The sequence below is a fragment of the Grampus griseus genome (assembly GCF_964374135.1).
Source record: "Grampus griseus genome assembly, chromosome: 16".
Classification (NCBI taxonomy): Eukaryota; Metazoa; Chordata; class Mammalia; order Artiodactyla; family Delphinidae; genus Grampus; species Grampus griseus.
Genome location: NC_139010.1, coordinates 68,849,962 through 68,877,212, shown reverse-complemented (window position 1 = coordinate 68,877,212; position 27,251 = coordinate 68,849,962). Strand labels below are relative to the sequence as shown.

The 27,251-nt window shown below is 45.8% G+C and overlaps 1 protein-coding gene across 1 annotated transcript in view; it reads left to right on the top strand.

Annotated features, from left to right (window-relative positions):
* The window catches only part of LOC309834309 (guanylate cyclase 2G-like), a gene marked incomplete at both ends in the record, with an annotated part of 38,495 nt that extends 14,338 nt beyond the window's left edge, over positions 1 to 24,157 (top strand). Inside the window, 15 exon segments of the mRNA XM_082672969.1 lie at positions 4,061 to 4,165; positions 4,915 to 4,947; positions 4,951 to 4,980; positions 9,372 to 9,540; positions 11,134 to 11,328; positions 11,955 to 12,048; positions 16,999 to 17,083; positions 17,087 to 17,139; positions 18,043 to 18,235; positions 19,995 to 20,169; positions 21,305 to 21,403; positions 22,689 to 22,762; positions 22,765 to 22,788; positions 24,055 to 24,092; positions 24,094 to 24,157. Of these exon segments, the coding sequence (XP_082529095.1) occupies positions 4,061 to 4,165; positions 4,915 to 4,947; positions 4,951 to 4,980; positions 9,372 to 9,540; positions 11,134 to 11,328; positions 11,955 to 12,048; positions 16,999 to 17,083; positions 17,087 to 17,139; positions 18,043 to 18,235; positions 19,995 to 20,169; positions 21,305 to 21,403; positions 22,689 to 22,762; positions 22,765 to 22,788; positions 24,055 to 24,092; positions 24,094 to 24,157 (1,431 nt within the window).
* Positions 24,158 to 27,251: the final 3,094 nt, after the last annotated feature.

Here is a 27,251-nt window from a genome sequence, read left to right as displayed (position 1 = left end):
GGGCCCAATAGGATTCCTGGAAAAGACAGGCCTGAGTGGACGCCTTGTGCCCTAACCTGGACCCGTGCCGGGGCGGCTTTTGAGCCATTTGTTTGGCAGGGCCGGGATGTGCTCACTTGTGCTCTTAGGTGGGCCTGAGTAACGATATGCCCTCCAGGTGTGACTGCTGTGATTTTCACCGTAACCCTCCTGATTACCAACCTGGGAGCTGTCATCATAGGTCTGATTTTAAGGACACAGAGGGAAAAACTGCAGAGGCAAAATAAAGGTGTTTGGTGGCAAATCAATTATGATGACATCACCATTCTGTCCCAGAACAAGGTGAGGCCACGCCTGGCCCAGACATCCACCTTCCTGCTCACTGCTGGTGATGCGTGGAAGGGACCTGACCTAGGAGCTTGTGGGGGCGGAGGCTGACTCATTTATAAAGTGAGCTCTTAATGGAGAGTCTTAGGCCCTGAGTTCCGGTTCTGGAACTACCACTTTTTGGCTGGGAACATAATTTGCCAGCCTCAGTTTCTGAATACTTAAAAACGATCAGATGGCTTCTGAAGTTCCCTTCAGCCCTGGTCCCTGGTGGGTAGAAGAACAGGATTTGAACATCCTGTTCAAATATTAACGCTGTCTCCTGGGGAGCGCTTAGTTATTTTCAAAACCGCATTAACTCCTTTAAACTACTGATAACTAAGACAATATAATTCATTTGCTCAACACACACGTGTTGCCTGTCTACTGCAGGCCAAGCAGAGTGCAAGGCACGCCACGGATGGATGCCTTCCGACGGAAGTAAGTGCTCTGGGAGGTGTCTACAAGCTGAGGCAGAAACCCCGCAGGTAGAGGGATTGAATGTCACAGCATCATGAAGGCTTCAGAGAAGAGGTGCCATCTGGGGAGAGTGGGTTCGCTAGTGGTGACCAGGAGAGAAGTAACGCAGGGTGTGCTGAGGGCTTCTCAGGGCTGTGAAGCTGGGCACACATTTAATAAAAATGACATTATTTGATAAGTATATAACAGTTACATAATTCCAGAAAATATAGCCATGACTATTTTTATGCATATCTTAAGCTTGAAGTCTCTTTTCTTTCTTTCCTTTTTTGTTTTGCTTTTGTTGTTGATATAATCTTTGCAAGCATATATTGATTATTCTGGAATACTCACTGCCTTCCCAGAAAGGTTAGTGAGAATTGTTCTTTAGAGTAGAAAGATAGACTCAAGTTTCTATACTTTAATAAGAGCTCTTTGTTCCTGGGAGGGGGGGTGGAGGGAGGGGGTGAATTTTGCTTTCATCTCAAGTGATTAAAAACCCACAACTGGGGCTTCCCTGGTGGCGCAGTGGTTGAGAGTCCGCCTGCTGATGCAGGGGACACGGGTTCGTGCCCCGGTCCGGGAAGATCCCACATGCCGCGGAGCGGCTGGGCCTGTGAGCCATGGCCGCTGAGCCTGCGCATCCAGAGCCTGTGCTCCGCAGCGGGAGAGGCCACAACAGTGAGAGGCCCCCGTAACGCAAAAAAAAAAAAAAAAAAAAAAAAACCCACAACTGAAATAAATTTTACGTCAAAGATCAAGAATTTTAGAATTTCATATAGTGCTTGTTCAGGAATCCACGTTACTCATGATATCCAGAGAATAACAAGATATGCAGATCAACCACTGAATCAGAATTTGTTTTTGAACAAATGTGTGAATCTTAAATATCTCAAAGCGAAAGAAAAGTGTTCTAGAATGTTGTTGCTTGTTAGAAAGCACTCAAGTTAGACCAAGGTATACAGGTTTGTTCTAAAGACATTTAGGTTCATTATAAAAGTAAGGAAAGCATGATGGGTCAACAATCAAACATTCTTCTCACGTTACGTGTATTTTGTTCCCGTTATATTGGCTTTATTTTCAAAATTGTAGTTTATAGTATGTTTCCTTTTATTGGTATCTTTGCATATACTATTCACTGAATAAGTGAATTACGACTTTCAAGAAAAAAAGGTGACTTGGCAGGTACCAAGTCAAGGAGGCTTCAACATGCTATGACCAGGAGACTGGGGTTCGTTTGTAAATTATTTTTCAAGTGTCCCAGGGGATTCTGGGGCTCACTGGTCTGGCCTTGGGTGAATGATGGAATGCGGTAGAGGTGGTGGGGAGGAATTCTGAGCCTCTTCTCTTCAACTACAGCAGCTCTGCTTTGAGCTACTGTTTTCTACATTAGGCTTCCGAGTAAGACTCTTCTAGAAAAACAGGGCTCCTCTGTTTAAAATATATTCTCTAGGTGCTGGGGAGGCACTGGGAGTGTTACACAGAGAGTTCACCTCCTTAGATGCTCATTGAGGAAAATGACTGTGTCATCAGGTCACACATCTAGTTAAGGGCCAAAGCCAGCACTTGAATTTGGGCAGCCTGACCCCAGAGTCTTAACCACGACATTGTGATGTTGGCACAGACACGAGAGTGGTGCGGGTAGCAGTTCAGCACTCACACTTCGGGTGAGAGAAATCAGGGTTTGAGTCCTGACTCTCATTTACTAACTGCTATTAACCTTGGCGCTAATTTTCCTCATCTATAAAAGGCATAGTCTCATCAGTACTTGGTCATCCTACTGAGAGCACCTGAATCGTGTCCTGTTTCGCAGCCATCCCAGAGAGGCACACCTGTGTCGAGAGGGAACAGCAGTAACTCATCTAGTGTGATGATTTCTGGGGACTTAAGCTCCTTTGTTGAGAACCAGCAGGGCAGAGAGCTATTTTATGCCCCAGTAGGGCTTTACCGGGTAATTCTGAGGGCAGAGTGGCTGTATGCAGATGTTCAAATTCTGGCTGTACTACCTACAGATGTGTGACCTTGAACTAGTTCCCTAACCTCAGGGATCCCATCTGGAAATGGGCTAATCACCCCCCTGCCCCCCCACCCCGCCTTGCAGGGCTGTGCTGCCTGTTAAATAAGGTCTGCTGTGTTGAGCAGCTAGCTCGGCTCCTGGACACAGCACGGGGCTACCCGAGGGCTGATCTGAGCAGGGAGGAGCTCGATGATCCCTTCTGTAGGTGGGTTTCTTGCCAGTCTTCCTGCCCCCCTTCCTAGCTCTTTCTGAGTGTAGCTTTTTCTGAATCAGCCTGGGTTAAGAACATTCCGCTTTGGGAGATCAGCTCGGTGCTTTGTGACCACCTGGAGGGGTGGGATAGTGAGGGTGGGAGGGAGGGAGACGCAAGAGGGAAGAGATATGGGAACATATGTATATGTATAACCGATTCACTTTGTTGTAAAGCAGAAACTAACACACCATTGTAAAGCAATTATACTCCAATAAAGATGAAAAAAAAAAAAAAAAGAACATTCTGCTTTGTCTGCGGATCCAGGGAAACCATGTGGCCATCTGTGATGCTGGTGACCCAAGCGCGAGCCCGGGTCAGGAAGCCGTCTGTGCTGCAGGAAATCCGGCTGGTGAGGCCCCCAGCCCTGGGAGGAGGCAAAACCTTGCTGCCCTCTGCCTTGCCTCTGCCAGTTCCCTGTTCCCACCTGGGGTGCGGGTGGCCTTCACCCCAAAGGACAATGGTGGGAAGCTGCTTCCCTTAACTTGGCCCATGACCCCCACCCGCCAAGAGCCCAGACTTTAGACTTCAGACGCTTATGGCTGACCCAGGCACCTGCATCCTGGGAGCTCTCCTAGCCTGTTTTTGCCTTTAATTCTTCCTGGCCTTAATTCTGCCTCTTCATTCTTTGTGTCTGTATCTGTCTCTCTCGAAGCTGGTCCTTGCAGGGGAGTCAGGCTCATGGGGTCCACTTCCTCAGTTAATCCCCGTGACTTTGGGGGACTTTGATCATGCCTCTCGTTTATGTGCTGGAGACAGACTGCCTGGATTTACCTCCCAGCTCTGCCACTACTAAGTTGTATGATCTGTAACACATTAATTTATCTTTTGAGCATCAGTTTCCTCATCTGTAAAATGGGAGCAGTCATAGTTCTTATCTCACAGGGTCTTTGTGAAAAATTGCTGAAAGTGTGTAAAGCACACAACATTGTCCCTAGGGCAGAAGACACATTATAATCGTAAGCTATTATTACTATTATCATTTTCAGATGTATGAATTAAGGCATGAAAACTTTGTTCCCTTCTTTGGTATTTGCGCAGAATCACCCAACATCTGCATTGTCACCCAATATTGCAAAAGAGGAAGTCTTAAGGTAAGTAAAATAGTAAATCTTTTTTTTTTTTTTTTGCGGTACGCGGGCCTCTCACTGTTGTGGCCTCTCCCGTTGCGGAGCACAGGCTCCAGACGCGCAGGCTCAGCAGCCATGGCTCACCGGCCCAGCCGCTTTGCGGCATGTGGGATCTTCCCAGACCAGGGCACGAACCCGTGTCCCCTGCATCGGCAGGCGGACTCTCAACCACTGCGCCACCAGGGGAGTCCGGTAAATCTTACCTCAGGTTTGATTAGCAGCAGCTAATAAAGAAGCTTATAAGTGCTTTTGCCTCTTCATCCAAGAACAGCTCCTCTCTGGTTTAATTTCAAGACCTGAATTATCTTGCTGGGCTGCCTGCAGGGGAAGAAATTAGCAGCGCAGTTGCCAAGTGTCTGGTCTCTTTGTTCTGGGAAATTGTCTGAGCTTGGTTTCATCTCCTACGATGTCATATCTACACCTGAAGTTTGTTCCTGGGCCCATCTTTCCCGTGGTATGTGACCACCAGCTTTATGTCAGGAACAAGGAAGTGTCTGTAAAACTCAAGACGGCGTAACTTTCTCAATATTGAGTCAGGTTATGGTATCTTCCAAGGAGAGTTCCGGTTACTAGATTTAGAGCCCTCTGCCTCAGGTTGTATCATTTCTACTCAACAGCATCCAAAGCATTAGCATCAAATCCACTGAACCCGCGAAGATCACTGTGCTTCTGGTTGAGTCACTGGTGATGTTCCAAGTAATTGTGTTTTCTAGGATGTTTTGAGAAACTCAGGCAATGAAATTGATTAGATATTCAAGCTCTCATTTGCATATGACAGAGTCAACGCGAGTATCACATAAACCCGTGTAAAGAGCAAATGCTATTAGTGTTTTTGAGGGGACCAAGCTAATGACCTGGGAATGGGTCCTGGTGGGGAAGTCACTCACTCTGACACATGGCAGCAGAACAAGGCTGGTTGTCATCTGTCAATCAACAGTCCGTCCATCAATCAACATTCCCATCCATCAACTGACAGACTCCTATGGGCAAGACCCTGCCTGGGTGCTGCGAGGGATACATGGGTGAAATGTAAACTCTGCCCTCCTAGGTTTTAGGGCCAGTGACTCCTTGAATGACTGTGGTAAGTTACTTCTCCTCTAATGGTAACTGCAGATGCGGTGAGCTTAGAAGAGCAGCTGGATTTTAGCCCAGGCTGAGGAGAGCATCCTCAGAATGCTAGTCCGTACTGATATGGCCCACCCGACTCATTTCCCACGTGTGAAACAGGGATAATAATAGAGCTACCTTATATTTTGTTGTGAGAATAAAGTAAATTAATATACACAAAGTGCTAGAAAGTATCTGAGCCGAAATAAGTACCAAATATATTTTAGCTATTATTGTTGTTGTTATTATTATTACTCAGCCTCCACTTAGGTTTAATGGACGTCGAAGGAGTTTTCTTCCTCAAGAATTTGATTGCTCTTTGTGTGTAAGGAGCTGAGTCTTAATGGCCCTGTTAAGCTTTGACTTCCCAGGCCTTAGTGGGAAGCCAGTGTATTGTTACCAGGAGACGTAAACAAACAGAAACTTCTCTGTGACTGGTTTCTGACGACAGCCCTGGGCCACCACTCATTATTTCAGTAAAACTTTATTGAGTGTCTGTTAAGGGTTTGTCATACTCTGGGTACTTTCATATGAAGAGAAGGACTTGTTTCCATCTTTGAATGGCTTAAAGTTAAGCTAGAGAAAAAAAAAATAAAAAGTCATGAAGTGTACATAAGAAATTATTTAAGTGGCGGTGGAATGGTTATAAAATAGGAGGATGTGATTGGCATCCTCTCCTCCTCTGGGCTCCTCTCCCTTTCCCCTCACCCACTTTCCCTCCCTTCCCACCAAGCCCAGGGAAGTGCTCTAGTCTCTGGTGATCTGTCTCCCACCCAGTCAAAACAGTTGGCATCATTTATATTGGATGTAAAGAGAAAGCTAGTAAGTTCTCACCATGGTGTGAATGACTAGTAGATTTAGGCTTTTCAGTGGAGGCATTTTGCTTTCAAGAAGAATTGACTCCATATATATGTGTTAGCAAATACCGTATGCTAAAACACATATATATATAATCTAAAAAAAAAAAAAAAGAATCGGTTCTGAAGAACCTAGGGGCAGAAATAAAGATGCAGATGTAGAGAATGGACTTGAGGACATGGGGAGGGGGAAGGGTAAGCTGGGACGAAGTGAGAGTGGCATGGACATAAATACACTACCAAATATAAAATAGCTAGTGGGAAGCAGCTGCATAGCACAGGGAGATCAGCTCGGTGCTTTGTGACCACCTAGAGGGGTGGGATAGGGAGAGTGGGAGGGAGATGCAAGAGGGAGGAGATATGGGGATATATGTATATGTATAGCTGACTCACTTTGTTATACAGCAGAAACTAACACACCATTGTAAAGCAATTATACTCGAATAAAGAAAAAAAAAAGAATTGACTCGAAGGATTCTCTGGAGAAATGCTGGGGAGGGTGCGAATGACACTTTGAAGGGGAAAATCTCCCTGGTGGTCATCAGCTATTCTAGGTCACTGAATCTATCCTCCACTCCATGCCAGGACAGAGGACAGCTTGACACCTTGCTTTGGTAGGCTCGCTATCTCCTGAAATGGAGTGTACACGTTATGGGATCCTGTAAGGAAGCTGCAATGCCAACCTTCGCTGAAAGGGGACCAAGAGTAACAGAAGAGGGCTTCCCTGGTGGCGCAGTGGTTGAGAATCTGCCTGCTAACGCAGGGGACATGGGTTCGAGCCCTGGTCTGGGAAGATCCCACATGCCGTGGAGCGGCTGGGCCCGTGAGCCATGGCCGCTGAGCCTGCGAGTCCGGAGCCTGTGCTCTGCAACGAGAGAGACCACAACAGTGAGAGGCCCGTGTACCGCAAAAAAACCCCCAAAACAAACAAACAAACAAAGAGATGTGTGCCATCTCTTGCAGAGGACAACCTTCCTAGGATTCCAAGCATCCTGAAACATGTTATTTTTGTCCCAAGGGAAGGAGCTCCGCTAATATACCTGGATGTCAGGGGTGGTCAGCAGCAACCGGAATGTAGAACGTCTCATGCCAAGGGTGAGCCTGGCACTAGCAAGGGCAGGGACAGTCGTGTGTGTCAGGGAGACTCCTGTGGAATGGAAAGGTCTCCGTGAGGTCAGAGAGAACTCTGGCTTGGACACAGGTCTCCCCAGATTTCAAGACCAGACCTCTCAGCCTGTTGGAACCTCGCTGGAAACATTCCAGAGGGAGCCCCACCCAGGCCCTTCCTGTCTGATTAAGTGAGTTGTGTTTCCAAAATGTGATTCAACTTTATCACCTCAAAAAACAAATACGCAGATTGATAAAGGAGCACGGCCTCCTGATTCTTTAGGGGGTGAGGTGGGCATGGTGTACCCACTGTCCTGAATGTTTCCTTATTGCTTTCTGTATTAGCCTGTATTTCTAATGCAATATTAGCTCAAGGTTCTTGCTAAAGCTGACAATGATTCAGCCTGTCGTCACTGCTGGAGGAAGAGGTGAGTCCCAGACCTGGTGCCCAGGAGGCCTCTGGGTGCAATAGTCCGTTCAGGGGCCCTCCTCACATTCCTTCTTGTTGGGTACCGAGGGCCGATGACTTCTCGTAACCACACCGTGTGACTCAGCTGGACTTGTGGTTCATTTAACCTGGCAGTGGTGCCAGAAGAATAGGTATGCTTCTACCTACCCTCTTCCTCCCCCACCTTCCTCTTACAGTCACCCAGGGCACCAGAAACAGTAAAACTAGTGGTTTAGAAGTGGCTGGGCTTCAAAGGCGACTGGACCTGGGTTTGTCTCCCAGCTCTGTCCCCACTCCCTGGGAGCAGTTTAAAACCCTGAGTTCCTTCATTGTGAGAGATCCCCATCCCCCGCCCTCATCTCCTTGCTAAGTAAGAATCATCACTGCCTTGAGGACGGAGCTCCCTCAGCCGGCCTTCAGATTAAGCCCTCTTCCTCCATTCTGATCACTCACCTCCGCACGCAGGCTTGGTTTGTGTGGGAGGTAATCTGCAGCTAGTATAGGTTCTTATATCTGGGCCCTAGCATTGATATATTCTTTTTAAGCTCCCCAGGTGATTTTAACATGCAGCCAGGGCTGGGAACAATTGACAAGGACAGGTGTTCTCAGACTAATAAGCACACGCATCTCCTGGGGATCGGGTTAAAATGCACAGACTGATCCAGTAGGTCTGGGCAGCGCCTGAGATTCTGTATTTCTGCCAAGCTCCCAGGTGCTGCTGCTGCTGCTGTTCCCTGGGACGTGACTTTCAAGTAGCAGGCGTCTAAGGCAGACCCATTTCACGGATGGTGAAATCGAGGCCCCCAGGTGATTTGTTTGAAGAGACTGACTGGTGAAGTCTAGACTTGAACACGTCTTCTGACTCTAGAGTTTGTTCTGTCCTCTTTATAAATAACAGTGCTTCACTACTGTACACAAATAATTGACGTAACCTCTTAAGAACACAGTGAATGACATGAGAATTTTTCAGCGTTCCTCATTTCATTGCCTCTCCCTGTGAAGTGCTCAAACAGGACCCTGAAGTGCATGTAATAAATATAATATTCTATTATTATAGAACCATTCTATGTAGATAGTAATGGAATATAATCCTCAATATGTAAGTAATAAAATAATATTTTAATTGCATAGTGTTGTTTCTAGATTGTTGATATCCTTTATTATATTCATACAAATTTTTCATTATGATTTGTAGCCGTCTTTACTCTGTGTCAGGCACCATGTCTGGTGGTTCGCAGGTATCATTACATTTAATCTCCACAGCCACCCCGAGGGGGATTATCGTCATCTCCATTTTGACAAGAAGGGTGAGGCTTACAGGGAAAAGTAACTTGCCCTCTACTGTGTGGTAGAGCTGGGATTTGAACCCAGGAGTCTGACCACGAGGCTACATTTATTTTAAGCTGGCCTTGCGTTTGTGGCTCCACATGGAGGGGCCAGAAATAGTTTTCTCCTTTTTGGGTGTTCCTGCCCAGGGTGACCCCCTGGGCGAGGGGCTGTGTTAATGGCTCTTGAACAAATGAACGTGAAGATGGGCATGTCTCCCGCCATGGGTCTGTCTGTTTCTGTCCATCTGCCGCTGTGTCTCTGTTTCTTCCAGCAGCGTCCGCTGGCACCTGCTCTGATTCATTTGCTCATTTCCACCCTTCAGGGCTTGCTGTTCCTCCACAGGAGCCCACTGGGATCCCTTGGCAACCTGAAGCCTTCCAGCTGCCTGGTGGACAGACGGATGCAGGTGAAGCTGTCAGGATTTGGGCTGAGGGAACTCAAATATGGCCGGACATACAGAAGATACAACGAGAGAACGACAGACCGCTCGGGTAACCATTGGCAGGTCTTGCATCTTGCACCCACTAGCTGTCAGGAGAGGGGTAAAGGGCTCCTTATCCCACCTCTGCTTTCTGAGGCTCACGTGCACGGGTACCTGCAGGTGGGCCTCCCTCTGGGGCTGATGGTATGTGGTTATTCCAGCCACCCAAGGAGATGAGGAAAAAATAACGCCCACGAGTGGCACGAGTCCATGGTGGGGTGTCTGAGTTAGGAGACTAGTTCCCACCCTGGCTTAGCTGGGTGACCTGAAGTGAGTCACTGCCCTTCTCTTCAGTCCTCTGTGTCTCCTCGCGTCTTCATCCTGTGCTCTCAGCGGAGAAGGCGCGACCTGCCAGGCACCTTACAGATGATGAGCTCAGTAGTTCTCCAACCTCTCCGCGCTCCGGTATCACTTGAGAAGCTTTAAAAAATATGCAAGGGGCTGGGTCCCACCCCATGCCAACTGAATCAGAATTTATGAAGAAGGGGTCTGGGCATCTGTATTTTATTTATTTGTTTGTTTGTTTACTTATTTATTTGGCTACACTGGGTGTTAGTTGCAGCATGCGGACTCTCAGTTGAGGCATGCATGTGGGATCTAGTTGCGGTGTGCATGCGGGATCTAGTTCCCTGACCAGGGATCGAACCCGGGCCCCCTGCATTGGGAGCATGGAGTCTTAGCCACTGGACCACGAGGGAAGTCCTCGTATTGTTTTCTAAAAGCCTCTCAAGTGATTCTGATGGGCATCTCAAGATCAGACCCACCGCCCGGAGTCCAACCCTCCTTTACACGTGCGCGAATTGAGACTCTACGACTCTTCCTACTTGTCCAAGTTACTGAACACTCCTGAGTCTCACCTTGCACTGTCCTGGGCCCTGATGAGCCCAGTGCCCTCCACCTTGACTGCCTGTCTCTGAAGCAGCACACTCCCAGCAGCTTCGCTGTGTGTACATGGGGAGGTTTCTATAATATGGGGGCAGGATGGTATCTTGCAGAGAAAGGCAAAAGGGGGAAATTTTGAAAACCTGCTAGCAGCCACTTCTATCTTCCCATCCCCCAATATATTTTCTTTTCATGATTATAACCTATAATGATATAAACCTATAAACCTCACTGCCAAAGAAATGTAGATTTATAAAATATACAGAATACATACATCTGTAGAGACAGAATGCAGATTGGTGGTCGGCAGGACATGGGAGGTGGGGGAAATGGGGATAAACTGCTTAACGGGCTCAAGGTTTTACTTTGGGGTGTTAGAAATGTTTTGGAACTAGGTAGAGGTGGTGGTTGTACAACATTGCCGGTGTACTAAAGGCCACTGGATTGTTCGCTTTCAAGTGGTTAGTTTTATGTTCTATGAATTGTTAAATCATTTTTTTACTGTAGGCAATATAGAAAGGGAAAAGGAAAAGGAAAGCCACCTGCGATTGCACCGTTGTGAGTTAACTGCTGTTAACATGTTAGGGCAGGATCATCCTGATTATTTCCTCCCTATTCACACACACGGACCCCCAAGTGTGTGAATATGGAGAAAGTCTAGAACCATCAGGGCTGACTTCTCAGGGGCTTGATGCTTTCACTGCTCCTGTGCTTCCCTGAGAAAAAAGGAGCGGCTTTTCCAGTTCCACCCGGCAGCTGACATCCTCGGCTTCGCAGAGCTCTGCTGGACGGCTCCCAGAGGTGCCCCTTTCAGGCACCCTGAAGGGAGACGTTTACAGCTTTGCCATCCTGATGAGGGAGCTGATCCACCACCAGGACCACGAACATTTTGATGATTTAAACCTGGCACCAGAGGGTAAAGCTGGGAGAGACTCCTTGGCCGGCTTTGGTCATTCGGGCTAGCTTTTAAGTGCTTGTTTTTATTGTTTTGTTAAATGTTTATTAATTTAGAATCTATTCCATTCTTTTATTTTTAACATTCATATTTTTTAAATAATTAGAAGACAAATTGCAGTTTAGTTACCAAAAAAAAAAAAAAAAAATCAAGAAACTCAGAACTATATAATTTATTCAAGAATAGCAGCCCGAACAGTTCTGTTAGAAAATGAGTCAGATTGTGTCACTTCTCTACTCAAAATCCTCGCTTGACTTCCCATTTTGGGAGTGAAAACTAAGTCCTTACAATAGCCTGGAAGATCACTGGAGGCCTCTGATGGGGCCTCTATGACTTATATTAGTGTCCTAGGGCTGCCGTAACAAACAACCCCAAGCCTGCTGGCTTGAAACAACAGAAATTTATTCTCTCACAGTTCTAGAGGCTAGAAGTTCAAAATCAAGGTTCAGCAGGTCTGAGCTCCCTCTAGAAGCTCTAGGGAAGATCCATTCTTTGCCTCTTCCAAGGTGGCTGCCCCAGCGTCCCTGGGTTTGTGGCCATGTAGGTCTATGTAGAACCATCTTCACATTGCTGCCTTCTCTGTATAGATCTCTTCTGTACGTCTCCCATGAGGACACTTGTCCTTCGATTAGGACCCACCCAGATAACCCAAGAAGATCTCATGCTGTGGCCTCTCTCTGGGTATCTCTTACCTCATATTCGTATATGCAAATTTGCCTCATTCTTTCTTAAGGACTACAAAATTTGTCATTGTAAGGCTATGTCATATATTATCTATTGATAGACATTTTGACTGTTTTCCATTTTTTGCTGTTCCAAATTGCTGCGCTGAGCAGTCTTGTATCTTTGTGGGCATGTGTGAATGTTTCTTCAGGATAGATTTCTGTTCATGAAATTGAAGAGGTAAATGTATTTGATTCACTTTTTTTTTTTTTTTTTTTTTGCGATACGCGGGCCTGTCACTGTTGTGGCCCCTCCTGTTGCGGAGCACAGGCTCCGGACACGCAGGCCCAGCGGCCATGGCTCACCGGCCCAGTGGCTCCGCGGCATGTGGGATCTTCCCGGACCGGGGCACGAACCCGTGTCCCCTGCATTGGCAGGTGGACTCTCAACCACTGCGCCACCAGGGAAGCCCAAGGTAAATGTATTTTAAACATATTTAAAATTTTTGATAAATGGTGTCCAATTTTCTACTTACAAAGGACATATTCAGGTTTGTTTTTTTTTTTTTGTTTTTTTGGCCAGGTTGTCTCTTAACACATTCCATGAGGGAATTAAGGGCAAAAGCAATGGGAGGTGAAGCAAAATTTGATCAAAATTGATAAGAAAATGTATAGCAGGTGGAACCCCCTGGCACTTTTAATTTCCGCTTTGGCTGCACATTGGAATTTCCTGGGAAACTTTAAAAACTGCTGAGGCCTGGATCTTAGACTCAGAGAATCTGATGTCACTCGTTTGGGGTATGGCCTGGGCGTCCGGGTTTTTAAAGTTCCCCAGGTGATTCTAACATGCAGTTCAGGTGGGGAACCACTATCTTGGAGAGAGGATAGGGAAGTGTGTGTGTGTGTGTGTGTGTGTGTGTGTGTGTGTGTGTGTGTGTGTGTGTGTGTGTGTGTGTTTCTATGTAAACCCAGCCCGCTCTTCTCTCTTGATTTTTTTCCCGTCATTTCTTTTTTATTGCCTTGCCTACCATTTCTAGCCCATCCCCAGGGACCTATCCCAACTCTCATCTTTAGAGCATCATGCATTCCCTGGAGACTTTTTCAAGTCAGGAGGCTTTCTGAGTGTGCTAGTTGCTTTGAAAGCAGATTCTGATTCTAATCTGTGGGTAAATGAAGCAGACGTGAGACTCATCCTAAAAGGTTAATCTCAGATCCAGGGGCATCTGAATTTGGAACCCAGCAGCTAGACACATCTTCCCTCCACTGAACCCAGGCAGGAGCCCACCTACACTTGCTAAGCTCAGCTGCCATGTGATGGTGCCAACGGGGGGTGGGGGTGGGTGGGGAAGGTATGGGAACGCTGTGAACAATCTGTATATTTCCCCCTCATTGTGGTCCTCTGCTCATCAGGATAAATGAGAGCTGGTCACAGGGGACGATAGATACACAGGACCACAACCAGGAAAAGTACGACGTGCACCTAATTTATGGAGAAACACACCCTTCCATTAACTTCCCATACACCCCTGCCAACAATCCTGGTACTGGAAACAGTACGGATTCTCTGCGCACACTAGACCAATGGTTCTCAAATGTTTTAATGGGCATCAGAATCACCTGGAGGCCTTGTTCAAACAGAATTGCTGGGTCCCATCCTCAGGGTTCCTGACTCAGTAGGTCTGGGGTCAGACCTGAGAATCTGCTTTTCTATCAAGATCCCAGGTGATGTTGAAGATCCAGTCTGCGGAGCACTGGCCTAGCGTGGCCCCTCGACCAGTAGGAGCAGATCATCTGGGAACCTGTTAGAAAATCACGTTTCAGGCCTTACTGCAGACCTTCTGAACTGGAAACTGGGGGTAGAAGTGGGGTGAGGCGTGGGCCCAGGGTCTGTGTCTAATTAGCTCCCCAGGTGATTCTGATGCCCACTAATGTTTGAGACTTGATTTCCCCTCTTCCTATACTGTCCCGGTAAGAAAGAGGTCACGATGTGAAATCTTCACCTAAGGACGGGGGTGTTTGCTCCACCACCTTGAATGGAGAAATATCTACATAAATTGTTTGGAATTTATTTCTACAGGTTTGTCTATTCTCTCCCATTTATTTATCCATTCAATTTCCTATTATATTTCATTTATGATATTTATATATAATTTATTATATAGTAACTTTATATTTTGAGTTATAATCTAATACTTCTTTATTTATTTTGTGGCTCAAAGTGTTTCATCTTTGACCATTTAATTCCGGTTGGCTTCTGTGTACTTTGACATACACCCATGGCAGTGTTTTGTTTTGTGCCTCCTTAGTTTCTGGTGGTATAAGATGCTTTAGCTTCATCTTGTATTTTCCCTGCTCCAATACTAGAATCAGCTGCTTCTCTCTCTCTCTTTTTTTTTCCCCCGGTACGCGGGCCTCTCACTGTTGTGGCCTCTCCCGTTGCGGAACACAGGCTCCGGACGCGCAGGCTCAGCGGCCATGGCTCACGGGCCCAGCCGCTCCGCGGCATGTGGGATCTTCCCGGACCGCGGCACGAACCTGAGTCCCCTGCATTGGCAGGCGGACTCTCAACCACTGCGCCACCAGGGAAGCCCCTCAGCTGCTTCTCTTAAGAAGCCCTGGCTCCTGTATTGGAGAATGAACACCTGGACACTAGATGTGCTTGTTGCTGCTGGGATGCTGTTGCTTCTAGCCCCTCTCATGGACAGAGCAAGATAATATGTGGGTATATACTAACCCCTATGTATACACACATTCCTATCTCTATTTACCCATCTGTATCTGTATTAAGCTAAACATGGGTCCATAGTGACATCTCCAATGTCGTTATCACATGTTTCATTTACTTTGGTCTCTGCCCATCACTGATCCATAACCTCCCTTTCCAACAGCGAGAATCCTGGCTCCCACCATCTGCCATCCACTTACTTATTTGTTCAATCCCAGTATTTGAGTACAGTCGTTTCAGAGTTCTTCATCTGTACCTCCCTGAGAGGCAATTCTACCAACTGGAGTAGAGTGGTTTTGAGTAGCTCCTTTTGACTTTAGCCTCACCGTCTCTAGTTGTTTCAGAAGTTACTTACGTCGGCACTTTACCCCCATCCCCTTCAATGAGATTAGGTCACACATTTGTAAAACAGATTCTTTTGTCACAGTCTGCATTCTGTCTTGCAGTTGTCCAATCTCCCAGCTGATATTTTTTTTTAATTTGCATCCTTTAAGGTTCACTCTTTGTGCTGTAAAGTCCTATGGCTTTTGGCAAATGTGTGGTGTCATGATCCGCCAATGCAATATTGTGCAGAATAATTTTATGACCCTAAAAAATCCCCTGTGCTTCCCCTGATCAACTTCTTCTCCTCCCCAAACTCCTGGCAGCCTCTGAGCTATTTTCTGCCTCCATAATTTTGCCTTTTCTAGAATGTCATATAAACAGAATCAGTCTGGAGCCTTTTCAGACTGGCTTCTTATACTTAGTAATACCTTTAAGATTCATTCATTTTGTTACACCACAGTGTTTTTTTTTTTACCAAAACACAAATACATTGTTCTCAAAATATTATTTCCTCTACAAAACCTGGTTAAGCAGAATGTTTAACATATGTCGGTAGAAGCCAATGAGGAAGTGAAAGAAAGTAGGTTTACAAAGTGGGACACAGAGGTGGGACATAGTAGTTAACATTTATTGTTTGTTAAAATAACTTTTATGTAACATTTTATATGGAATGCAAATTGCGTAAAGCACACTTTGCGGATTTCTAATACCAAATGCTTATACGCTCCTGAAAGCACGTGGAGATATGCTTCATTTCAAGAAAAGTTCTATTAGAAAAAAACTTTATCAAAAAAAAGATTAATTAGGGTGTGCTTATATGTTTTACATTAGAGTCCCCATTTTCCAGGAGGATTCCTAATATTTCTTGTAAAATATTCAGATTTCTCTGAAATTCTGATCTGTTCAGTTTACTTAAAAACTCAATTTACAAATTTAAAAACATGTCTGTTTAAAGTGAAGTGTCCTAAATGGCACAAAGCTCAGACATTTAGCTACTTAAACCCCAGATGGATTTCAGAAATCAGCAGCCAAATCAAGGAGCCCAGGGCGTCAGCGCCGCTTCGACCTTCCCTGTCAGAAGAGGAGGGAAATGAAAAGATGGTGGTCATGGTGAAGGCATGTTGGGGTGAATCTCCAGAGAAAAGGCCCACTTTCCCTTCCATCAGGAAAACGTTATGGGGGCTTCCCTGGTGGCGCAGTGGTTGAGAGTCCGCCTGCCGATGCAGGGGACGCGGGTTCGTGACCGGGTCCGGGAAGATCCCACATGCCGCAGAGCGGCTGGGCCCGTGAGTCATGGCCGCTGAGCCTGCGCATCACGGAGCCTGTGTTCCGCAACGGGAGAGGCCACGGCAGTGAGAGGCCCGCGTACTGTAAAAAAAAAAAAAAAAAAGTAAAACAAGAGCCTATAGGATCTAGAAACGCCCCTTACATCTGTCGTTTGAAAAGAAAACATCTGGTGTTGCCGTCTGAAAAGAAAAGAATGACCCATCCTGAAATCTACATTTCTGCGTGACCATGACGATTGACATGGAGCATGTCGGGAAGTGGGGGTGGTGGGGAGGGCAGTGAAGGTTACTGTTTGTTGAGTGCCCACTGGGTACCAGACACAGCCTTAGTACTCATTATCTGCCTGAATCTACAGAATGACCCTGGGAGGTATGTATTACTATCCTCATTTCCCAGATGAAGAAACTGAGGCTCAGAGGGTGCCCCTCAAGCTCACAGGGCTGGTAAAGGACAGGCTCTGTCCTGCCAGGCGGCCTTTTGGCCATTGTCATTTCACTGCTGTCCATCGGCAACCCTTAAGTAGGAAACCTTAAGGGCGAGACATGTTGTCTTGGAATGTATACTTGGAAGTTGTTCTCCACTGTGGCCCTAAAGTTCTTGGAAAAAGACTTAAATCTCTGGGTTCTTTTAAAGCAGCGTGAATGTACTGAACAGTATGGTGAGCAAGCTGAGAGTGTACCCCAATCACCTGGAGGAGGGGGTGGAAGAGAGGACCAACTAGCTGATGGCCGAGAAGAGGAAAGTGGATCAACTGCTGTGTACAATGCTGCCCAGGTATTCCACAAAGTAGCAGGGGCCTTGACAAACTAGGAAGCAACACCATCGCTATTTAAGGAGACCTCACATGGAGAGACTCTTTCCTGTGTTCTTATTCTAAGAGAATGTTAGTCTCTTCTAAAATGCGTCAAGCATTCTGTGTGTAATTTGGTACACCTTGTAAAGGGAGATAGAGGCAAGGCCCTGGAATCCACAGGAATTAGAGAACGCAGGTCTGTAAAAGATGGAATATAGGGGATGCAGCAAGAGGAAGCGACCACTAGATGGCGCTCTAGTTTCAGGAGTCCAATTAATTACTACCCTCAGCATATTCAGATTTTACGTCTGCCCAAATGCTTTGCACAGTACAATAGGCACCAATAACTTCAGATTCAAAACTTGCTTATTTTTGGCTCTGTTATCACCTGTGCACTCTCTAAACACTTAGAAGAGCATCTGCTGTTAAAATTCCAGCACCCTTCTTATGTGTCTTGACAAAGAAATGGGGTTGGTGATTTGAATGTGTCAGTGTGAGATTGATTGATAGAAGCAGAAATGTTAATTTGTGGATCGATGAATGTTTACATTTGCTTCCACATCTGCAGACTGAGTCGTTAAAATCAAATTCTATGGCCAATTGGGGCAAATGAAATTCCCTCAGGGAGAAAATCTTTTTGAAAAGGGATTTATGTGAACTGCTTCTCACCCCTCCCTGAATTTATACCCACCAATTCAAATATCTCTTTAGAGAAAATGCAGGCAGAGAAATGGGTGTCAAAAGAATCCCTCTAGATGATGGATTTTTGTGACCCCAAAATCTAACCCACCGAAGAAAAAGATCTACCAGGGAGACTTTGTAGGGGTCTATAGGAGACAAGATGAATGATACTGTTCAAAAACGATCCTATTCTCTGGTTTCAGCTTCATTGGAGAACAGCTCATAGCTGGAAGAGCCGTGGAACCAGAGCATTTTCAGTCCATGACAATCTTTTTCTCTGACATTGTTGGATTCACGAAACTCTGTTCTCTCAGCTCCCCGCTGCAACTTGTGCAGCTCCTTAAGGACCTGTACAGTTTATTTGATCACATCATTAAAACTTATGATGTGTATAAGGTGAGACACCTGGTTCCTGGGTTGTGGAGACACACATGACCCTTGTAGGCTGTCTCCGGGCATGAGTGAGGATTAATCCAGCCCTAGACCTCAGCCAGGAGGAAGGTTCTATTTCAGGCTGGCAGTCTATCTCAATTCATGGCAGAAACTCAATATTTGATTCCTGTTTGTTTTCTTGGAAAAGGGCTTGATTCATCACAGATGTAGGTGCTTGTCAAGAATCATCAGTTGTTCCCTCTGTTTCCTTCCATTATTTTATCTCACAGTAAACACATTTCTAAAACAGGCATTGACCTTCTTCTGGCTAATTCCTCCAGTTCCCTCCTGAATATATTTTTTCCACATTCAGAGAGGCTCACATTTACTCTCCTTTAAAGACTGTCTTTGGATCTGTCGTGAGTCTCACTTCTGTTACTGTGCCCTTAGCAATTCAGGTGAAGATAGACCCCCAAGCTTAGACTATCAGACTCACGGCTAAAGGTCAGACAGCAACCACCCGCCTAGTGCTACACTGGGGATGTATGAACAGGATCACCTAGAGTGAAAAATGAATCTTGCAGGGGAGGAGAGCAACATAATAATTTGGCTTCATTCACTGGTGGTGATGATGAGGCCACTTTGTATGCTTTCTGGCTGTTCAGATGGGGCCAGATCATGACTCCAAGGTGCCCATGTTCACACGCACCTGGTGGGCAGCCACTAGTTTACCAGCTCTGACCATGATTGCTGGGCTCTGCCTGTGGTCCTGGAATCAGGAAGACTTGGGACAGTGCAATCATGTTCCCTGGCAACACATCCTCAATGGTTATCCCCTCAAATTCCCCAAAATGTTGCCTCTGGTCAAGAGCAGAAGGAAAGATGGTACAGGTAATCACAAAGAGCAGATCACATTCACCCAACAAAAATGGAAGCTGCTCTGCTTAGACGAGCCTCCTCTGGGATTTCCTCTTACTGTTTTCTTCTTAGCTACGTTTTGCATGAACTAATGCTAAAATCAGTTTCTATTGCTAAGGGATGTGCCCATGGTGGGGAGAGGTAGCCTAGAAGCAGTTAGACTTGTGTACTTGCTGGCTTTGGGTCATTTTAGGGTCACCAGGAAGCAGACGTGGTCTTATTGCCTGGCTAAGGCCTGAAATTCCACATTTTCCACATCATCTTTGGATTCTGTTGAAAAGCAAACGTATCTGGAAGGGGCTGTAACTTTATGCTTACACTTGTCATTTATTCTCTGTGGTGAATAAAGGATCTGAAAGATGATTTTATTAGGAGGATTGGGGAAAAAGAGGACAGATCAGGCAGGTACATACATTTATACGTATTTTGTATAATATAAGCATATGTGTAATTGGATCTAAGAGCCCTTGTGTGGAGTGAAGACAGTTCAGCTTGGATAAGATGGATTGCACTCGATGGACCCGTGTGATCCTTCAAGATCTACCCCATCAGTATATTGCTGCCTGTCTGACTGGTTTTGAACTAGGGTTGGGGAAATATAATCACCAGCACTCTCAGATTTCAGAGAAGAAAGCAGAGACTGTGGGGAAGAGGGTGAGGGAAGGAAGGCTTTGTAGGAGCCAGAACAAGAGTAGGAACTCGAGGAAATGCTGGGACTTGGATGGAATGAAGGTCAGGGAGTATGACCCTTCAAAGGCTGTGGCCTCAAACAGGATCAGTAATGAGGGGCCTTGTCTCTGACCCCACCATCACCCCCAGCCTCCCTCACGATGAACACAAGGCCACTTTCTTGCTTTATTTTCAGGTTGAAACCATTGGAGATGCATACATGGTGGCTAGTGGACTTCCCATCCGGAATGGTACCCAACACGTGGACGAGATTGCCACGACGTCCTTGCACTTCCTCAGTGCCACCATCCGCTTCCCGATTGGGCACATGCCTGAGGAGAAGGTTAAGCTCTGGACTGGCCTCCACACCGGTAGACAGCACTAAGGGCAGGTGGCCTTGTGGTCCAGACACAGCAGCAGGTAGTTCTAAATTCACATCCTAGGTCTGAGGCTTAATTTAGGAACCCTGAGAGCAAATGGTAGCATCTTCAGGGGAAAGGAAAGATTGAATTCTCTTTGCATGTGTATTTCTAGTTAGTCAGATTGCTTGGTAACAAGGACAAACAAAGACTCCAAGGCGTTGAACCCAAATTAGGAGGAGCCCCCGAACCAGGACATTTATTTGGGCTGCTTTCCCTCCATGCCTCTGCATCAAATGCCCTTTGATATGTTCTGTTTTTGTCAAACTCATGGGCTTGTGATTTGTGCAGAAGTGACCTGTACTTGGTTTAATGCCATTCTGTTACTGTCTTGAAATGCTTGATAATTTTTGAGTGGAAGATCCCTTATTGTCATTTGAGACCGGGCCCTGCAAACGATGTAGCCAGACCTGCTCTTACTTACCCTCCACAGCTTAACTAAAATAAAACCTGACTCCTAACCAGGATGAATTACTCCCGTGTTTGTGCCACTGATGCTTTGTTTCCATCTCCAGTGCATGAATAACACTGTCATTAATTTCTGTCTTAGTCAGTTTGGTTGTTATAACAAACTACCATAGACTGGGTGGCTTAAACAGCCCACATTTATGGCAGTTCTGGGGGCTGGAAAGCCTAAGGTCAGGATTCTACCATGGGGGATTCTGGGGAAGCCCTCTTCCTACGTCCTCACGGTGCAGGAAGAGAGAGAGCTCTCGTGTCTCTTTCTCTTCTTATAAGGGCACTGGTCCCATCATAAGAGCCTTCCCTCTCACGACCTCCTCTAGACCTAATTACCACCTAAAGGCCCCACCTCCTCGTCATATTGAGGTTAGAACTTCAGCATGTGCATTGGGGTGGGACACACAAACATTCAATCCATAACAGTTGATTACGTTGCTTTCCACCAATAGTCTGTGGGTTCTGTAGTTTGCCTCATTGTAAACCCTGAGGTCTATTTCCAGGCTTTGCCCCCAGAGGCTACTTCACGAATATTTATTGACTTGCTTTTGTTGACCTGATTTGCACTGTGGAGTCCCACACTTGGGAAATGCAGACTGGTCATGCGCCTCTGTCCTTCCCTTTGCAGGTCCCATGGTGGCTGGCGTGGTAGGAATCACCAGGCCCAGATACCGTCTGTTTGGAGACTCTGTGAACATGGCCTCCAGAATGGAAAGTAGCAGTTTGCGTGGGTATCGTTTACAGCACTTTGCAAACACACGATCGCTGTCCCTCCCGTCCCCTATCTTTAACCAGAGAGTATTTTTAGAAGACCCATTTGCATTTTGTCTACTCTTTTCCATCTGGAGGATAAGATCATTATCCAATTCAGACAACACTGGTCACAAGCTTTGAAGATGGGTTTTTGCACTGTGTTCTCAATGGAGCCGTGTAAACACACATGACATCTCCTTCCAAGACTTTCCAACCTAAACAGTCAGGTACGCATATAGTAAGATCATTTAAATAAGGAGCAGCAGTTGGCAGACTTTTTCTAAACAGGGCCAGACAGTAAATATTTTAGGCTTTGGGGGCTATAGTCTCTGCTGCAACTATGTAACTGCTGTTGTTGTGTGAAAGCAGCAATTTGCAACATGTAAAAATATTGGGTGTGTTTATGTTCCAATAAAACTTTATTTTGCAAACACAGGTGGTGGGCAGGATTTGGCTTGTAGGTAGTAATGTGCCAATCCCGCTGTATAGTTTTGGCGATGCCAAAGAAATCTATGGCCAGGAACTCCTGGGGACATCAAATTCTTTTGCATTACAATAATTTTATTGTATTGATTATTACTAGACACATATAAGCCATTTATCAGCTGAGACATTTATCAGCTGGAAAAAATAATTACTCAGTGATTTAAGTTTTGGAAAGTTTAGGTTAACATTCTTTTGAATTTGTAAATCTTCCACAATATATAAAAACACACAAAAAATCTTTTCCCCTCTGATTACTTTGTTGTCTAAGTTAATCAACTGAGTCTCAAATCCAGATATAAACGTCTCTCTTAGCTTGTAAGTAAAGAGTTCAAGGACAAAATATGAAATTGGAAATGCTCATGTAGACTCCACACCTGACTTTAGCTGCAGTTCTGGTTACAAAGGACATTTTCAGTGGTACATCCCAGCTCTGGTACTGTCCCAGGGAGCCTGAGGACCCCAGCTGCCCTCATCCATCAGGAACACCAACTTGCATATGGGCTCCGTTCCGTCTTCTGTTTCTAAACCGAATGTGTTAAAGCTTGAGCAACACCCAGCAGCATCTGAGCAATGCCTGGATGGTTGGTGATACCAGTCCACGTGTCCTAGACGTGAGAGAGGTTGTCTGTGATTTGTTTAGTGAGAGGTGCTAGCAGTCCAAGAACTTGAGCCATGTGTGTAGTGTTCCCTCCCCACAGCAGCCCTTGCCCCGCTGACATCCATATGAAATTCACAACCAAGGTGATGACTAGGCTAAAACTGGTTTCTGGCAGCTCTCCGGATTCAGGTCTCTCAGAGTACTGCAGGCGCCCTGCTGGCGTTGGGAGGGTGTGATTTGCAGAAGAGAAAAAGAGAGGCACCATTCCAGTCAAGGTAAGACTGGACGAAATGCGTGCCCACCCCCCCACCCCATTTCGGTCCCTGAAGGAGATATTGAGGAACTTGATGGGATGAGTGAATCTCCATGCCGTGCTTCGTGGAGACCACTAAGGTCCATGTGGAGGCTCTCATGACTGTGAGGTTATCTTCCTCCAAAGAGGACTGTACAATTCCCTTAAGTGGTCAAACGTGGAATCTGTGACTTTGGCTCCAACCTAGACCAACCTCTTGTGTGATGCCTCCTTTCTCTTTGCTACACTGGTCTCCTGGCTTCTGCTTGAACACCCCAGTCTAGTCTCCCACAAAAGCAACAGCAAATATAAGCCCAGGAATTATAATGTCCACATTCTTCTATTTCCCTTCTCCTGAGTCTAAAGTGCCCAGGTGGAGGGGATGGAAGCCCATGGGTTTGGGGGCACTTGGACCTCATCTGTACACATTTAAATATCTCTTCCCTTTCTCTCTGCCTTCCTTTCCATCCTGGCTTCCTGTCCATCACTGAAATGTACCATGATAGCTTCTCATCTTTCTGATAAGCATTGCCCTTTCTGGGGGTGGTGGTACTCCTCTTGAGATGTTCTCAGGAGCATCTTGGAGATGCTCACAGTGGGAGTGGGGAGCGGTTACTATGACATTGGGAGTTTGAGTGGGTGTCAGGGTCCAGGGAAAGAAGTGAAAGGGAGGAGGTACCTTCAATTCCACAGTTTGCTAAGTCTGGCTCTGGCATGATGTATTTCATCAACGGACTTCAGGTAAGAGGAAGATTTTTCTAGATGTCAGCGGTGTAGACCTAGCTTTAAATCCTGTCCCACTTGTTCCTAGCTGTCTCATTTGGGGGCTTAGTTTTATCATCTGTAAAATGGGAATGGTGATACTACTGCCCTCAAAAGGTGGCTGTGAGGATTAGTTGTGAACCTGTATGTGAGGTGTTTCACTTGGTGCCCTGCTCATAGTAAGAGCTCAAGAGATTTTATTATTACTTTAAAAAGATTTTCTTTGCAACAAACTTTAGCCTCCCCTGGCCCTCACCCCATAGACCATCGTTGACTGTCCATCTAGTCTTATTGGCCAAGTCCAAGGATACGATCACGATTTCATTTATGATGAAGCTTTTCCCTCACCAAGGCAGCTCCCGCCTGATTGCAGTTCTGGCTACAAACAACGTTCTCAAGGGCGACCTGAGTTGTCTGCTGAGAGACCACACTTGACAGGCAACCTCTCCTGCTCTGTGATTCACCAGCTCTCCTTTGCTTCCCACAGGGCAAAGGAGAGCAAACAACCTTCTGGTTGAAGGGCAAAAGGCTTCACGATCCCACTCCCCGACTTTACTGAGGATGAAGCTAAAATCCCAGAGATCTTCTGAGGTGAGTATTTTCTTCAAAGGTGTTTGTGTGGTTCCAGGAAAGTCCATGGGGTGTCTTAAATATCCCCTTCAGGGGTTGTAGTTCCGGGGTATTGAGTCAGTCTCCCAGTAGGGGGAGCCATCTAGCTGGCCTCCTCCGTCCACCCTGGAGTCCTGTGGCCTAGAGCAAAGGTGGAGTCAGATGAGCTGGATACAGTGAACTCATTTCCTGGGAGACCAGGGCTGCCGCTCCCAGACCAGCCAGCGAGCCTGCCTCCCCGCCAGAGGTTTCCAGCGCAATAGCTTGCGAATTTGCAGTGAGTCCAATTTCATTCTGGGAAAGGGGAAAGCTGGAGGACGAAGCCTGGGGCCAGGGACCTGCCTTTCTCTGCAAAGTGCCTCCTCCCTAACCTTTGGTGTTTATTATATTTATCAGCTAATCGGCCTGCAAGGACGTAGAGGCCCACAGCAGAAGGCATCTCAGGAATGTTTTCAGGGGCTAAAGCTCTAACTGAGGGGTGAATCACTGAAATCCAACAGGTTCAGGCCGTCCCAGGCAGGCAGAACCCCTGCAGTCAGTGGCTGGAAGGCCTGGCCCTGAGCTCTCACTTCCTGTGAGCACTGCAGCTTCCAAATGGATCATGTCCCATTCTCAATGTATTGCTTAATTTCTTTCTTATCCATCGGCAGGACTCTTCTTCTGCCCAGAGGTGGGCAGCTGAATTCTAGGAACTTCACAGACTCCATTTTCTATGACATGATTCCATTTTCATCTTATTTATTTATTTATTTATTTTTGGCTGCCTTGGGTCTTCGTTGCTGTGCACGGGCTTTCTCTAGTTGCAGCGAGCGGGGGCTACTCTTCATTGAGGTGCGCGGGCTTCTCATTGCGGTGGCTTCTCTTGTTGTGGAGCATGGGCTCTATGGTGTGCAGGCTTCAGTAGTTGTGGCACATGGGCTCAGTAGTTGTGGCTCACAGGCTCTAGAGCGCAGGCTCAGTAGTTGTGGTGCATGGGCTTAGTTCTCCGCGGCATGTGGGATCTTCCCAGACCAGGGCTCGAACCCGTGTCCCCTGCATTGGCAGGCGGATTCTTAACCACTGGACCACCAGGGAAGTCCCAAGGATTGAAAGCTTTTGACTGATCCTCGGAAGGAGGGAAGGTAGAGACATTTATATGAAGGGGACAGGGGAGTTACCTTAGCATGGAGACAGTGGGCCAAAAGTTATCTTCTCATGCCTCATATCTTCTTCCCTTGTTTGGGATCAGGGCTTCTGGGTGCTAAGCACTTTGTTCCATTATGAAAGGGAACAAAGCAACTTCTGCTATGGGGTCTCTTAGAGAGACTGGCCAGTTCCCACCGATCTATCCATCCATCCATCCATCCATCTTTATGAACATTTCATTAATTCAAAGAGCATTTATTGAGTCCTTACTCTGTGCCAGGTACCACACTGGGGGACACAAGAAAATGTGAAACTTTCTATGATCTTTAGTTCTCAGTTTAGCTGGAGAGAGGAAACATAGTAGTAATGCAACATATTGAGGACTCACAGAGGTATGTACAAAAGAGCAGAAGTAACTGAGAAATCCAATACTGTTACATTGAAAGAGAATTAGAAAATAACACACAGACGTAGGGATAGGGCGGGATATGACAATCAACTATCATTATCCCATCTTTGTATCTGTATGGAGTGTGTGTGTTTGTTCCCTTCCAGCCCTAGCCCACATGCTTACACAGTTATGTTCATATAATAAAAATTTTGTTACTTCTGCCTTTTTCATCAAACATTGTAACATAAACATCTGGCATCCAGTCACACACATGCACATAGAACATATATACACATGTGCCTACATTCACACACACACATGCACATATATACATACACATGTACACATCTATACATATATACATGCACATATACACATATACAGACATCAACCTCTCTATATCTATCTCTCTACAGCTATAGCTATAGCTGTCTCTATCAATTGGTAGAGATTTATGTGCCTGTGTATACTCAGTATATATGTGTGTATATATCCATGTCTCTCTCTATATTTTGTTTAAATTACTCAAGTTGAGAGAGAGAGAGAGAGAGAGAGAGAGAAGATGTCTTTAGGGTTCATAATTAGGAATTTTGATAAAAGCACTTTCCTAAAATCTATATTCAGGGTTTTTTTCTATGTCAACCAAGGATACCTAAGGGAGAAAGTACCCTTTCCTCCTCTAAATGTCTGTTTTATGTTTAGCACTAATGGGAGTTTGCAAGAGAGATTATTTGGAGAGTGACTTTCTCTTCATTCCTTAGTAGAGAAGTTGTGAAACATGAAACATGCAACCAAACATCATGGGGCTGTTAACTTTGAGTTGAAGCACATGCCGTTGCTGGTGACAGACGTGAGGGCCTTAGAGACAGGGATGACCACAAAAACTATCCCCCCAGACATTAATCATGCAAAATGGCTCTGCCTCCTTGCCTAGAAACACAATACTGGAATTTCTGAAATGCAACTGCAGGATAAAATGATTGAAAGCCTGTGATATATATGTGAATTTAAGAAGCTCTAGTTGTAGAAACCAGTGAGAGGGTTGAAGATTTGGCTACCAACATGATATATTTACACTGTAAGCTATAGTCATAGGTTATTTATTTTAAGGCATTTTATTTATTCCGTAGCACCACCAAGAGATACAAGATCATTAAACATTATGCTAAAACAAAGCAAAACTAGCACAACTTTGTTTTACTCTGACAGCCAAGGATTTATGATTATGGCTGTGAGTATGCTATTTAAGAGTTTTTGACTAGAACCAATGAAATATGTCTTCTGTCCTTCCTGACTACAAAAATTCTGAATATATAGGAAGAAGAGATCCCAAACTGGTTGGAGGACCAGCTTTGAGACCAGTTTCAGCTACGAGTCATTTTAATCGAGCTTATTGCTAAACATGCGCTCTGTGTCTCCAGAGGTTTGAGAACCAGCTTAATTTCCGAGTTCATTAACATGGTTGTAAGAGAACCATCAAACTACAGATCTCAAAACTTCTCAAATACATTAAATACAGAGATACAAACTGACGTGTTTTCCAATGATAAGCCCGCTAG